The sequence below is a fragment of the Etheostoma spectabile genome, chromosome 15, assembly GCF_008692095.1.
Source record: "Etheostoma spectabile isolate EspeVRDwgs_2016 chromosome 15, UIUC_Espe_1.0, whole genome shotgun sequence".
Lineage (NCBI taxonomy): Eukaryota > Metazoa > Chordata > Actinopteri > Perciformes > Percidae > Etheostoma > Etheostoma spectabile.
In genome coordinates, this window is record NC_045747.1 from 14,391,838 (window position 1) to 14,406,734 (window position 14,897).

The 14,897-nt window shown below is 41.1% G+C and overlaps 1 protein-coding gene and 1 long non-coding RNA gene across 7 annotated transcripts in view; one reads left to right on the plus strand and one right to left on the minus strand.

Moving 5' to 3' along the window:
* znf385c (zinc finger protein 385C) overlaps positions 1 to 14,897 on the plus strand; it is a 146,285-nt gene that overhangs the window by 84,304 nt on the left and 47,084 nt on the right. For 2 of the 6 annotated variants that reach the window (XM_032537956.1, XM_032537957.1), the window contains exon 1: positions 13,907 to 14,296. The exons of the other annotated variants lie outside the window; for them this stretch is intronic. In XM_032537956.1, coding sequence (XP_032393847.1) covers positions 14,287 to 14,296 — 10 coding nt within the window. In that variant the 5' untranslated portion in view covers positions 13,907 to 14,286. Of the gene's footprint in view, positions 1 to 13,906; positions 14,297 to 14,897 lie in introns of those variants that run through there. 6 annotated transcript variants of the gene reach the window in all.
* Positions 2,863 to 11,814, minus strand: LOC116703301 (uncharacterized). Its single transcript, XR_004335393.1, has 3 exons — positions 11,667 to 11,814; positions 4,932 to 4,934; positions 2,863 to 2,872 (listed from the first exon to the last, which is right to left on the minus strand). It is a non-coding gene; the product is annotated as an uncharacterized LOC116703301 (long non-coding RNA).

Below are 14,897 nucleotides of genomic sequence, written 5' to 3' on the forward strand. Positions count from 1 at the left end.
ACAAATGTTTGCTTGAATGTTGTGTGATTCATTGCGAAAATTAATGGAAACACCTTAAAATGTCTAAAATCAATTAGATATACAAATTGGATCGCAAAACAGCATGTCACGTCATTACGCCAAGGTTTTTATTCGCTTTAAAGCAGTTGGAAGGAAACACACTTTCACTACATTTTTATTTGCTTGAGTTTTTTTTTTTTACCAAACTTCAGATAATTTGATTGTCAAGTGGATGGAAACTTAGCTACTAGCTACTTTCAAACTTGCCTTTGCTCTCCGGACATAAGAGCCCTGCTGTCTCTATCATGCAGTCTTTCAAAAACTCGCCTTCTGGCTAATTTAAATGCTTGCAGAAAACTTGCCTTGGTGCTGGACTCTTGAATCAATTGAAATTGTTTGTTGGTGAAAAAAACGTTGCCTAGTCTTTAAATTAGCCATCAACCTCTGCAGTAGCCGCCAGTTCTTATGTTGACTGCTCACTTGCATAGTTAGCTCCTATTCTTTAAAAACTGCAACAGTTTCCTGGCTCATCAAACATACAGCCGTTGATCTGACATCAGTAAAAAATATTTGCTGTCCACTCCTTCTTAAACACTCGGCACTCACGGTCCACTTTTATTTTCTTTGGTCCGCTCATTTTTACACAAGGGCTCAATTTGCGTGCGATGTGTGAAAAAGCTGACGGTAATGCTAGCATTCATGTGCGTTTAGGAGAAACAAATTCCACGGCAATTGCAGGGAAGTCGAAATATGTATGTGATTAAATAATAATCACATTTAATAATATAGTTTGAGATAAGTTAGGTGGGCCAAAATAAAAACCCTAACGGGCCGTAGATGGCCCGCGGCCCGTAATTTGCCCATGCCTCCTCTGAGGACAGAAAGAGTGAAAACTAATCAATACAAACACTCCAACATCACTATCTTACTGCCTTCTCTTCAAACCAATTAATCAATAATAGTGAATTAATAGTGGTCGGGCTTGATGGCATTATAGACTGAAGTGAGTTGAGTATTTACATACGTAGTGTGCTGCAAGAGGGACAGCGTTGTAAGGGCCAGAGAGCTTCAGACGCGCCGCTATTCTACTTTGAACAAAAAGGTGCCTTTTCCCTGTTCCCGCTCGTCTTCCCCCGCCCCCCTGACAGAGCTTGTCTATCTGTCTATTGTCTCACCATCACATTGACTCCCTGCCACTGGCTCTATCTATTATTTGTAGCCTACTCCTCTGTTTGTCAGTCTCTCCTGCGCTTTCTTCCTCTCTACACTGTTAGCCTGTTTCTGTCAAACAGTTTCTTATTCTGTGTCCTCTCCTCGGCCCCTGCTCTTTACCCTAACACTTGCTCTGTCTCATTTTAAAAGGAATTTTCTCATATATAACTATGTCTGTCTCCGTGCATGCATACACCCAAGGCATGCGTCAGTCCCGGATCTTCTTGATGATGAGTTCACATGTGCACACACACAGGTCCACGTCAGCACACAGACACACACACACACACACACACACACACACACACAGATGGTGTGCAGGTGTAAGATGTGACATAGTCCAGATAACAGGCCATTGCCTCCTCTAATCCACATCACAATTTGAAACAGCCTCAGCTTGATTCCAGTGCCACAGCTCATTCTCTCACTGCCTCTCAATCTCTATGCCTTTGTGGCTCTATAGTTTATTTATTTATTTGTCCTTCCTCGGACATATTTGATTTGTGTCTGCTAGTGGGCCTTGTCCTGTCCATAGATAGTCTGTCACATTTGACCCGTAGCAAGGCAACTACACAGTCTGCAAAATCCAAACATTAAACATGGCTTGTGCTTTTACTGGTTTTGTTTGAAAGCTTGCAATTATTGAACAATAATGTTTGTAATAACAATAATAATTCATAACTTCTACCACAAAAAATAGAGCCAGGTTAATAATTTGCTATTATGCCCTCTGGTAGGACACATACTTGTACTGTAGTGACACAGTTATGCATGCGTACACACAGGATGTTCTCTACTGTGTGTGTGTGTGTGTGTGTGTGTGTGTGTGTGTGTGTGTGTGTGTGTGTGTGTGTGTGTGTGTGTGTGTGTGTGTGTGTGTGTGTGTGTGTGTGTGTGTGTGTGTGTGTGTTGCGGAGTAGGGGATGGTGGTTGCAGATTGTGCTCGGTCCAGTAAACCCCTCCCAGTCAGAGCGGAGCTGTCTCAGCTTGTCAGCATTAGACTTGTGTGGCACCCTGATCCGCCCCGACAGTCACCCACAGGAAATGATAGAACGTGAAACGGCCCAACAGCAACCATGTGACCCAGCGTGCAGGGCAGTCAGGAGGGGGGGTGGATGTGATGGGGAAAAACAGGATGGCAGCAAGGTGATGTGTCCTCATAATAGCAGAGGCAAAAAATACAGCCCTGTCTGGCACTGCACAGACAAGACGCACAACACCTTGGCACGCACACACTCATGTACATAAGGAGTCACACAGACAGACAGACACACACACACAGTGACATTGGTTGCAGGCCATAACTGCTGTGATATTTCTTCCGGTTGAATGGCAGTAAAATTAATCTTAGCATGCCTGGCTCTAGACCTTTAGGATCATGCCATTGTATTTAATTCCACATGCTTAAGCTGCCACAACCAAACATGAACACGAACATGGACACAAATACACACAGGTGGGTCCAACCTGATTACGGCAAAGACACAGCAAGCAGCCCCCACTGCAAGAAGAGAGTTCAAAAGTAATTTAGTCTATTTTTATTAAATCAATTATGTTTAGCCAATATTTTATTGTTTGGTGAATGCAGGATATATTTTAAGCAAAAAAATAAAAGAAATATTAAGAAAATAAAAATTGTTTAATACAAGACCATAATATGCTAATGTGTGGATAGAATTGCTTTTCATGCAAAAAATACTGTATAAAAATGTTTTTTTTCTTGGTATACCTGATGCATTTGGTCTGATTAACTGTTCAATTAAGTGTTAAGTGTTTTTTTATATATATGTTATTGAATTCAATTTGATCTCAAAATTTACTATACCAAACCAAAATCATTATTTTTATCAAGGTGCCTAACCTGTACTTAATTATTCCTAATTATTTTTTCCTTTATTTGGATCCCCATTAGCTGCTAAAAATGTAGCAGCTACTCTTCCTGGGGTCCACATACAACAATCACAACATATACACAAAATACCAAACATACACTTTCAAAAAATATATATAGTGCAAGTGAAAGAATATCACTGTGTACACGGTTCACAAATTACATTCTGACAATTACAGTCCATCATAGTAGGGCCATCACAGTAGGCCCATAATTAGAGTAATTTCTCCCAGCAGGCCTTTACAGATGGGGCAGAGGGAGTGAGGTTATTGGCCAGGTGGGGCTGTAACTCCCCGTTGGTGTGAAGGGAGAGGGCAGGGAGATACAGCATGCACATACAGGGTTTTTCCGAGGCCCAAACCCTTTAGCCTTTCACGTTTATGGCCCCTTTCTTTTACAGATTTTCCAGGCCTGGAACATCAGGTGCGTCAGACGCTGTTATATTTCCAGGGAAGAGCGAAACCCCAGTGTTTCCACTGGGCCATCCGTTGCTCAGTGCATACCTCTCAGTGGATTTCTTTCCCCTCTCACCTTCAATATCCCCTCTTGTCCCTTACGATTGAACTGCATCTAGAATCATAGCTGTTTCTCCTCCCTATGCCTCTTTTTCCATCCCCTGTCTGATGGTCTGCTTCCATACTGCCACATTGTGTAAATCTGATGGAGAATGCCAAAGAGCTTCTTTGCTTCTTTGTAGTACTCTGTTTTCTGTCTGTTTTGATGTGTGGAACACAGTAACCACACTACAGCCGTAATGTCTCTGGCGGTTTCAAGTGTACAATATTTGCACGCCTCTTTCAAAAAACTGCACAAGCAAACGATGCCAATGTAATGCTCATCTTTCATTTAACAAATGTGCCCACAAGTGGTTTAGCTGTCATAGTTTAGTGTTTAATATACCTCATATATTGTCTTCCTTACCCTCACTGTAGATAAAGGCTAAGTTGCCCTTGCCGACTGTGAGTACTGTCACTAGCACATGTATTATGTGAAATACCTTGCTTTCAACTCTGAATAGCCTTATCTTTAGTGTACAAAGCAGCGTTCTGCCACTGCAATGACTCTGCTACCCTTTATCTGAGTCAACAAGCACACTCACATCCACTGCCTTGTATTATTTATTGGACCCAAAGACACAAGCTCTTCAAGGTGAATACCACCAAACTGTAAACATATTTTTGAGTGCTGTGCAGTCTTTATATTTATTTTAATCAATCAATGTGTATTATCAGAAATTATTAGCCCTTTGTTTGTACCTTGATTTTACTGAAATGGTTAATTATTTTCATTTGTAGCCTTAAGGCAATAAAAGCTAAAACATTTGAAAGCATGTGTAGACATTTATGTAGTTTTTTCTGTTCTTTTTATTACTTCACAGACCAGGGCACTCTCATCAGTATGTGAACATGAGTAACCTTGCAGAAATAAGAAAGCAACTCTAATTTATGTGGTAATGTACAGCCCCAACCCACTCTAGTGATAATAAATAAGAGATTGATTTTTGGCCTAATACAATGTTTGTCTGTTATAGTAGAGCATTAAAGCAGAAGACAATAATTTATTCGATGCCAGTCAACTTGGTTGTTGTCACTTTAATCTTTTCCGTATTTTCCAAATAACTCACGCAGGAGTTCTACATCAACCTGACAATGCACAGCAAATCAGTCATCCATTTCTGCCTTTTAGTCCTAAATGTATGACAAGATAGTCTGAACCCTACAGTTACAAAAATGCTTACAAGTCTAAAATGTAACACTATTCCCTTTCAAATTCTTTTTGTGCAGCAACACAGCTGAACTCACTTTGAAAAAAGAATTTAATGTTTAACCCCCTTTAATTACTATTTGGAGTGCCAAAGCAGCAATTAAGGAATAATTGTACAATCCAACATTATTCATTCATTGTACAGCATTAGTCACTCACTGGCCTTGGGAGAGGGAGAGTGAAAGATAGAAGAGTTTCAGTTGACCACACTGAATCACACTTTGGAAATGAAAACAATAGCAAAAATGAAGAAAACAAACGAGGGACATACTTAAGGTTGATTTATTGTTGTGCATTAAAGTGTTACAGTATAGCACGTAGCTACTCCAGGGCTGCAGCGGCTACAGAGATACCACACAAGGACGATTAGTCAGCATGGGCTGCTTGTTTTCTCCTAAAAGTTTTTGACTTGTAGAGATTGTTGAAGTGATGACTGCAGAGTTCAAACCTCCTACTCACTACACTCTCTATCACAAGGACATGAAACAGCATAAATGCAGCAACTGCACAGAATAATCTCTAATTCAAGCAATCACTCATATCAAAAGGTAAATGAAAGAATGTAAACAAAGTTCTTGTTAGGGAATGATTGAATAATCCATCGGATCACGTACGATGCATTGGTCTCTGGTTGCAGTTGTGATATCAACAAGTGGAAGCAGGCAAAGAGCTGTAACTCTAAAGCTGTGCCGTGCTTATCTACAGCAGGACTGTTAATGCTATTCTTGGGCAAAAGATTTGCAATTGAAGGTGGACAAAGAAAAAGCCATTGGGTCAATAAAATCAAAATGGGTTATCCTTTTGGGAACCTGAATGTTGTGATAAAATGTTGCCTGATTGAAATCTGTATATTTGATCTTATATGGATCAACGGAAGTACATTTCCATGCCGGAAGTCCCTTGCCTTCCGCTGTCCGTGTGTTGCCATTCTTAAACTCTGTTCACTTCAGGAAACAAAAACAAACCTCGAGCTAGCAAGCCATACACTGAAAATGGCAAATTTGGATTGTGTAACAAGGCTTAGTTATTTCTGTGAATGATTGTAAAGATTTAAAAAAAAAAAATGTTTACAGCATTACTATCAAGCTTGGATGTTTTGGGACAGACTGGTGGGGATTGCTATGTACCGTCGCTGCATCCGGAGATTAGCGCCGCCCAAGACGATTGTGATTGGTTTAAAGGAATGCAAACAACCCAGAGCGTTTTTGTTTTTTCCTCCCATCCCAAAATGTATGTGTTGAGTAGCCAGGCCTTACTCCGCAGCGCTGTGGAGATAGGTCCGGCAATGTGAGACTAATTTGATCTTAATGTTTAAATGTGTGGAAAGCTGACATACTGTACTTCCTGAAGGATTTCAAAAGGTCAGGGGTCACCTGACCCATAATGATTCATCACCTGGGCAACGTGCAGCAGATTTCATAGAAATCCTTTTTTTTTCAAGAAACATTGTCATCGAGTTGAGACAGGGCATTGGTAAGGGTCAAAGTATGGGACAATGTAATCCATAACAGATTTCATGGCAAACTGTTTTAGTTAAAAAAAAGAAACATCACTGTGTTGGACACTGTGAATAACAGCCTCTAAAAGAACCTCTGCCTTGGAATACTCATAATGTGTTCCAGTTATGCAAAACCATAACCTTCCAAGGAAGACAACAGCAGTGAGTTGTTTTCCTGCAAGCCTTTCACAGATGGCAAAGCACAGGAGGGGGTCGAGTTCAGCATAAAACCAAATACATGCAGATATTTTCACATTACAATATGTAATTGTGTGCATGAGCTTTCACACAAATCTTCCATTCAGCCAAAGCGTCCGGTTATTCTTGGCAGCAGTTACGTCAGTATGACTGCAGATGCTCTTGTTTCCTATTCCACTTGAAGCACGAAGCAGACATTAGGATTCCCACCTGCCTTTCGTTCTCCTCAGCCAGCAGTTTCCCCTCTCCACCTGATCTGCTTTCTCTTCCTTCATCTTCCATTGTCCTGTGAATCCAGCAAGGCAACGACACACAGTGATGATTTATTTATGTTAGGGAAACCGTCTTCCCCTCTTTTCTTACAACTCTTTCTCTCTCTCTCACACACACACACACATACTACACACACTTTCACTCTGTCTCTCCTTGTGGTTGTCTGTCTGTGAAACAATATGTGACAGGGATGCTAAATGGGGCGTCCTCTCCTGTGTTCTGATGAGATGAGGAATGTGCAGGTGGCAGAGCTTACAAGCACAACTCTCTCTCTCTCTCTCTCTCTCTCTCTCTCTCTCTCTCTCTCTCTCTCTCTCTCTCTCTCTCACATACACACATGCCGCTCCACTGTAGTGTCATGCTGACATGACAGCATCTCCCAGCTCTGGGGTTAACTTGGATAATCGAGGAATTTGACACTATCTTCTTCAATTTTTAGAAACACAATGTGTCGAGTGACACTAGGTGATGACATCATCTGCAATAAGAAGACCGTTTAGTAACAAAAGTCAGATGTTAGTGGTTTTAAGTGCATTAGATAAAGAATTTCATATATTATCAGCTCAACATATCTGCTGTAGTCAGGGTTATTTTTGGAACAGTTTACTCAACAGGGAATGTTGGCTGCATCCAGTCTCGCCCATCATCGCCCACAACAACAGGGGAAGCCTGGTGAATCCAAACCTTATGTTATCTGTACATATAAAATCTTACTTATAAGCAAAACTGACAGGCCTGGTCATGTATCATTTATAGTTATTACTTACAATAATATGGTCTCATTAATTTTTTATTGCTGCGTTATAGATCAAGTTTAAGCCATTTGTAAAAAATAATATTTGAGCTACCAGGTTGTTCAAAATGTCCTCCTCCAGCGTATCTTGCTTGTCTTTTTAGCCATCTCTTTAATTCCCATTACCACTTGAGATCTGCAAAAGAGCTGCAGAGCATCAAAACCAAAACACATGTATTTACTTATTACTACAGAATTTAGAACTCTAGATGTGAGTGAATATTAGAGTGAGCTACCTAAAAAGACAAAATGAGGATGATGTACATCTGAGTTGTAAATGTTGCAGTCATAACTTGTTAATAAATGTTTTTTGGTCCAATGCTGTTCAGCTCTTTTACAGCAGGTAGGTAGTGGTGAATTAAATAATGAAAGTGGATACTAACCAAATGGCTTTTTCAGAACAAGGCAATCCAAACGTTGTGCTTATTATTGGTTTGATTCTTATTTACTATTATTATTATTTTATTTTAATATTGATACAATAGTTATTATTGGATAACCTACTGTACATTTCGTTTAGGCAAACAAAAGAAAAGTATATTTGATGAAGGATATAAAACGTGGAATATTTTATTTGGTGTAATAACAAGGCTTTATGGTCACCTATTTATTTTATCACCACCAAATGCGTTCTGTTTGTGGCAAAGTGAAGACTTACTAATTCATTGCTTTTCTACATTATAGGTTTTAATAAGTAAGTAAACTTTATTTATATTGCACCCTTCACAGACAAGAGGGGTCACTAAGTGCTTTACAGTAAAACAAATAAAAACAACAAATAAAATCCTAAACTATATTGCTAGTAAATGCTAAACTATACTGTTAGTTAATAAATATATAAGTTTTTTTTCGGGACATTATAGGCGTTTATTTATACAGGACAGCTGAAGATACAAAAGGGTGACATGCAGCAAAAGGCCGCAGGTTGGAGTCAAACCCGCGGCTGCTGCGTCAAGGAGTAAACCTCCACAGTAAATATGGGCTGCCAGGTGAGCTAGCCAGTTGCCCAGAAAACATATATTTAAAGAAAAAAAAAAAGGTTAATTTTGCAACAATTTGTCATGGAGCTTCAGGGAATGTAGGACCCAAGTGCAAGGACGGCAGACACACGGGTAAGCTCAGGGATTTATTATAATGAAATCCAACAAACAAAAGGTGTCCTGGAACAGCAGGCAAATACAATAATAGGAACAGGCAAAACATAGGAACACCTTGACCAACAGGGTAGACGACACACAGACACTCCAGAAATAAAACAATGATCTGACACAGGACAAGGGGAACACACAGACTAAATACTAGAGGTAACAAGAGACAGGTGACACAAGGGCAGGGAACAGGTGAAAGACATCAGACAATCACAAGGGAGGGAAAACTAAAGGCAGGAAGGAAAACACCAGCCAGAAAAACAAGACTATCAAAATAAAACAGGAAACAGAACATACACAATCATAACACAATCAAACAATGAAGATGTAAAGCCAATCTTAACGATAGGGTGAAGCAAACTCTTACTTTAGTTTATTTTTTGTATCTCTAAATAATGCTTGTTGCTACAGAGTCTTTCAGGGACAAAAGAATAATATTCTCATGTGCAAGTTGACCAAGAAGCTAATCATTTAAAACACGCTGTTGCCTTCAGGTGCTTTTACATGACTGGGCATCTTACACTGCTACCCATTAGCATCTGTCTTTTTTTTGTCCAACCATCTTCAAATTACTTTAGCTGCAGTCCACCCTCCCAGTCCTCCTCCAACTTCCTGTCAGTCTTTCTGTTACTTAGTTAGTCTCTCTGTCAGTCAGTCAGGTAGACAGCCAAGCCGTTATGCCCCTAGGGCGTTCCCTGCCAATGCTTTTCAATTCATTTGTTTGTTTGTCAGAGAAAGAGGGTGTGAATAGTGCAGGGAGACGAAAAGATTTTTGGTCTAGTGAAAGATAGTGAAGTGGAAAAAAATTTCAATAAAGTAAACAAATTGCTGGAGCGGCTGAGAAAGCGAGAGATAGAGAGATGTCAATTTAGAGAGTGAGAGCTTAGTGTCAGATTTTTTTAAAAGAAGAGCGTGATAAAGAGAAGAAAAAATGTTCAGAGTTTACTTTAGACGACTATGTTATGTAACAGAGGGAGAAAAAGCAAAAGCTTATGGTTTAGAGAAAAAGGGGGAGACTGAACTCTGTTACTTAAGAGAGGGGGGGGGACTGACAGTGCGAGAAAGGAAAATTGTTAGTTTAGCGAGGGAGGGGGGAGGGGGGGGAGTCAGGGAGAAAGATAGATGGCTCTTTGCCTTGTGTGCTGCTGCCAGTCATTACCTAGTCAGGCCTCAGCGGCAGGTTGGCAGCGCCAGCTCTAATTGAGGAGGCCGGTGGCTTGGAACAGCAGAGAAAGAGGCAGGGCTAGCTTTCCTCCTTGCTTGTTCATAAATTAGCCTGTCACTCATTACATCCCAGCTTGTGGTTGGGATCAGAAAACCCCATTTCCAAACACATTTGCATTTGTCAGAAATTCCTATAAAGCAGAAGCTCACAAAGCCCGGTTGTGTGCATGTTGAACATTGTGTTGTATTTATGATGAATATGCTACTTGTTTTGTTGTTGTTTTTTACAGAAGATGTCTTCTGATGTGGCCGTCAGAATAAAAAAGATAATCTACAGCTGTGCATCAATATCCATTAACACAGAGGAGTGGCTGCAGCATGTCTTGTTCAGTATATCACACAACTTGCACACCTACATTCCCACACTCTCATACGCACCAGCTCATCAAAAACAGCTGTGTCACTCTTTTCACGCTCTTGCTTTCCCGTCGCATATGCGACAGGACAGGTATTGATCAGGCTGCTCCTGAGAGGCTGCCAGCTAAACTTTACACCAGCACCAGAGAGAGGATTTCAGGGGGTCTGTTGCCATCTGTTAATGTCTGATGCAAGCTGGGAAAAGTGAGGAGAAAGTAGGCAAAACAAGGAGGTGGGCGTTGTAGAAAGGGCCAGATGCCACCGCTAAAAAGATGTTGCATGGTATTAAACTTGAACGCCACTGTCATTTTTTCAGGTGACAGCAGCTATCTCCATATTTCACGCTTCCACTTCCTTCCTCCCCTCAAGTCTCGCTGTCACGCAGTCCCACAGCACCCCCCGCCACTCTCCCACCCATCTATACCGCCACCCGACCTACAGCCCATCCATCCCAAACCAACCCGGCCCACTCTGGTGACAGCGCCGGCACGCAGTGAACATGCACACTGCATGATGATTACAAGCCCCTCACCTCGTCTTGTAGTTTCCACCTTACCGCCCCATTCCCAAATCACACATGAGATGGAAACAAACATCACATTTATCACAAATGTTTCACTTCAGTTCTCATTTTGAAATCGGGCATTGAATCATGCTAGTATTTGCAGACATCCAAAGGTTTTTAGCTGAACAGAATAGTACAGAGTTGTGGAAAGACAACACAATTTCTTAAGACTTGAGTGTGAAAGTTGACCTTCTCTTCTCTCCAGGGTCCGTCACTCATCACCATAGATACTCAGCTCTCTGCAACTCAGTAAATACCATTAGTATTAACAGAGTTGTGTGTTCCCCATCTCCCCCCCCTAACTCATGAAGAGAAACCATCATTTTGGAGATTATTTGTGCTGACCTATTATGCTTTACAGTCCTTTTACCATGGCAACTTGAAATAAGCAAATGAAATAAAGGTCACATTGTTTTACTTACTATCCTAAGGAGCAAGCTCGGGATATGCACTTTATGTTGTAGGCATGGGCCGGTATACGATTCTGACGGTATGATAACCTTCAGCAAAAATATCACTGTTTCACGGTATTGTGATATTGCAACTACAGATTAAAAATGTTGAACAGTTTTTTTTCCAAAAGCCATTACCACTTTGAACTCACATATGCACTGACTTCACAACCCTCAAGCTTTCTTCTACTCATACTGTTTAATATTTATTATTTAATACTACTGATAATATTGATAATACTGTGCAATTCCATTACTGTGGAATATCTGTATACTGTGCAATATAATTACTCTCATAGCCCAATGTCTACTACTCATTGAATATGATCACCGCTGTTGGGCAATATTCAAATAATGTGCAATAACCCACACTGCATATCACACTGTATAAAAAAAAGAATACTTATTTTTTCATATGTATATAGTCTCTCAACTGTGCACCTTATGTTTTTTGCATGTTGGAAAATCAGTCTATTTAGTATGAAGGCTAATTTTGTGATTCATGTGTTTTTCCAAAACTTGCTTAGTTGTTTTAATAAGTATATAATTTCAAAACTTTGTACCACAATAATGACTGGATTATGTTCCCTGGCAACATTTTTCTAGTGCTACATTCATGTACCACATATAAGCCTTAGGGATCGGGGTAGGCATGCAAAGTACAGGGCTCTGACACTAGAGACATCCACTTGTGACTTTTAGTTTTGGCAACAAAAGCACTTTGGTTACAGCTACAGAAAGATTATGTATTTGGCAAAACATATTTGCTGTTGCAAATAAAAATGGTATTTCTTCTTTTCTTCACGTCACATGGTCGAGACCTGGTTGTAAAAGGAACAATGTTGCAAAGGTAACATGGACCACTAAGAGAATGTATTCCTGCTCTAGTGAAGTGGCTGTCTTTTAACATATAGAACATTAGGGTTAGAACAAATCATCTTGGATGACCTGATGTAAAGCTTGGAGCCATTCCTGTGTTTCTAATTAGCCCCGGCTTTGGTGTGCCAGCCAGCAGGCTAATGGTTGGCATGAGGCAGTGGGACAGCCCAGCTGCCCCCGTGTCCTCCACTCTAACCCAGGGGAGAGTTTGTGGGTCCACTGCTGCCTCGGTGAAAGGCGATAAACAGAAACCTGAATTAGGAGGGGAAAGGTAGCTCACACCCCACATAACATTCTGTCAGAGGCAATATTTCATGTTTAAGGGGAACTCTCCATCAGCAATCTGATCTCTACCAGCCCTCGCTCCGCCACGCTCCACTTTTAAACTTGCAGTGTGACCCTGTGGAAAAGCACTCTACACCACAAGAAACTGATCAACAGCACCATGAGTAGGTTATTGATATGCACGTATAATATTAGACAATTTAATTTCAATTAAATTTAAGCAATAGCAGATTAACCTTTTATCATGACTGGTTGCACAGTGGTCAGGAACAATGAAGGCCTTGTACCCACAATGGTGACATGAACACAGGAGTACCAGCAGGCATTTTTGCCAAACCACCAAGTGCAAGAGTGGGGGAAAAGAGCAGATAAGGCAGAGAAAGACAGTATAAGATTATATCTATACAGTTTGAAGAGAGGAGGAGTGAGGGGTAGAAAAGGGAAAAGAATGGGAGAGAGGGGACAAGTAAGGGGGAGAAAAGGGGAAGTGAACGAGAGAGGCAGAGAGGGAGCAATTTAATGCTGTAATTAAGTTCCTGATAGCACCCTGGGAGATGTGCTTTGGCGTAGCTCCAGGACAGCTTAGCATTGCACCAAGGCTCTTCAGCCCACTATTTATGCTTACACACACACACACACACACACACACACACACACACACACACACACACACACACACACACACACACACACACCATTCAACAAACAGATATTTAATTCGAGCAGGCTCTCTGTGCTCTCGAGCCAATTGCAAATTCCCGAATATGTGTCAGCTTCCCCAAAATATGCATCGACAAGAAGAGACAAAAAGGAGGAGCAGACTGGCAAGAGAGATGCCTGTGAGAAACCATCACTTGCAGTCACTCTCCTGTCGCTCATACTCACACTGTTGTGCACACAAGGTAGCTGCCTTGACAAGTGCACACAAACCACCCTTACGAGAGCACGAATGGAAACCTGTTTCAGAAAATGTTCTTTTCTTTCATTTCATGTTTACAGTGCTCCTATCGTGCCTCTGCTACCTGAAGCCTTTCACAACTACCCGCTGCACCTGGTGTTCTTCTTTTTCCACTATCTTCTTTGGCTGCATAGCAGGGCATACATATGACTCAACCATCAGTTAGTGCTGACCTGTAAGATGATAAGTTTGACAAGAGGGCTAATGCGGTTGCCAAGTTGTACAGGTATGAAGACTATGGAAAAAATAGCAGCTAATTCCCCCTTCTGTGCATTAATGTCAAGTTAAATAAAAGTGCTCACTGAGAGGAGGAGAGAGAAAGCGGTAGGACTACACAGAGGAAGAGATGACAAGGAGATGACAAGGAGAGAGAGAGAGAAAGAAAGAGAGAGAGGGAGAGAGAGAGCAGGCAATTACAGCCAGCCCTCTCCAACAGCCCCATTTCTCGCCTCCTTCAGGCCAAGCGGAAAGCAGCACGAGCACTCGGATCTAACTGAGGATAACGCGCATCGATAGGATCTGAGATTTCTCGGGGATTGGTCACCAAAAGAGGAGGAAAAAAGGATACAGTATCGCAAAGAAATAGATGTTACAGTGACAAGAGAGGGGAACAAGTCAGTCGGAACCGATAGATTCTGAAGCTCTTTACAACCACAGGACGCCTCCCGTTGGCACATGTGCGTCGTGCATGTCCTCTCTCTCTGGGGATAAAAGTGCGTAAAATTGTATCGGTTTTACGCACGCTGACACGCCGAGCTGGAGAGACGCGGATACAGTCCTGGACGCACGATGCTGATCGGTAAGTGTTAAACACCTTTAGTACGCCACTGTTTACCGGCGGTGATGTGCCTGAGCTAACTTTAGTAATCCGTATGATGCATTTATGAAGGATATCAGAAAGACCACTATGGATGTTATAGAAATGTTGCAGCGGTACTACTGTAAATAACTAGTCTTTAAGTATCTCATTCTGTCATCCAATACAAAAAGTATCTGACATTCAAACACAGTATTGAAAGGAACTGGCGGACTGAAAGTCGTTGCAGGAATAGCCTATTAAAAAATAATGATGAAGTGTAAATTCTGGCGCGCACGCGTTCAAAGAGAATTTTATGATTGCATATTGTGTGGAATTTATCAATAGCCTCTGTCATATTGTCGTTTACACGTCACATGGTCACTGCAGAATTTGAACTGTATCAAGTCAAGTTATATGGACCTCAAATAAGATACTGAAACCAAAATGTGTGCGTCCTGACTGGTGCGGAGTTACGGACACCTCAGCCACCTTATTCCTCCTCATTCCTCAGTAGCTGGAGGTTTATTCTTATATTTGGAAAATAAAGCTTATGGCTTTGGTAAAATAATATTGATAATGTGAAAGATGTCTCTTCTGAAAA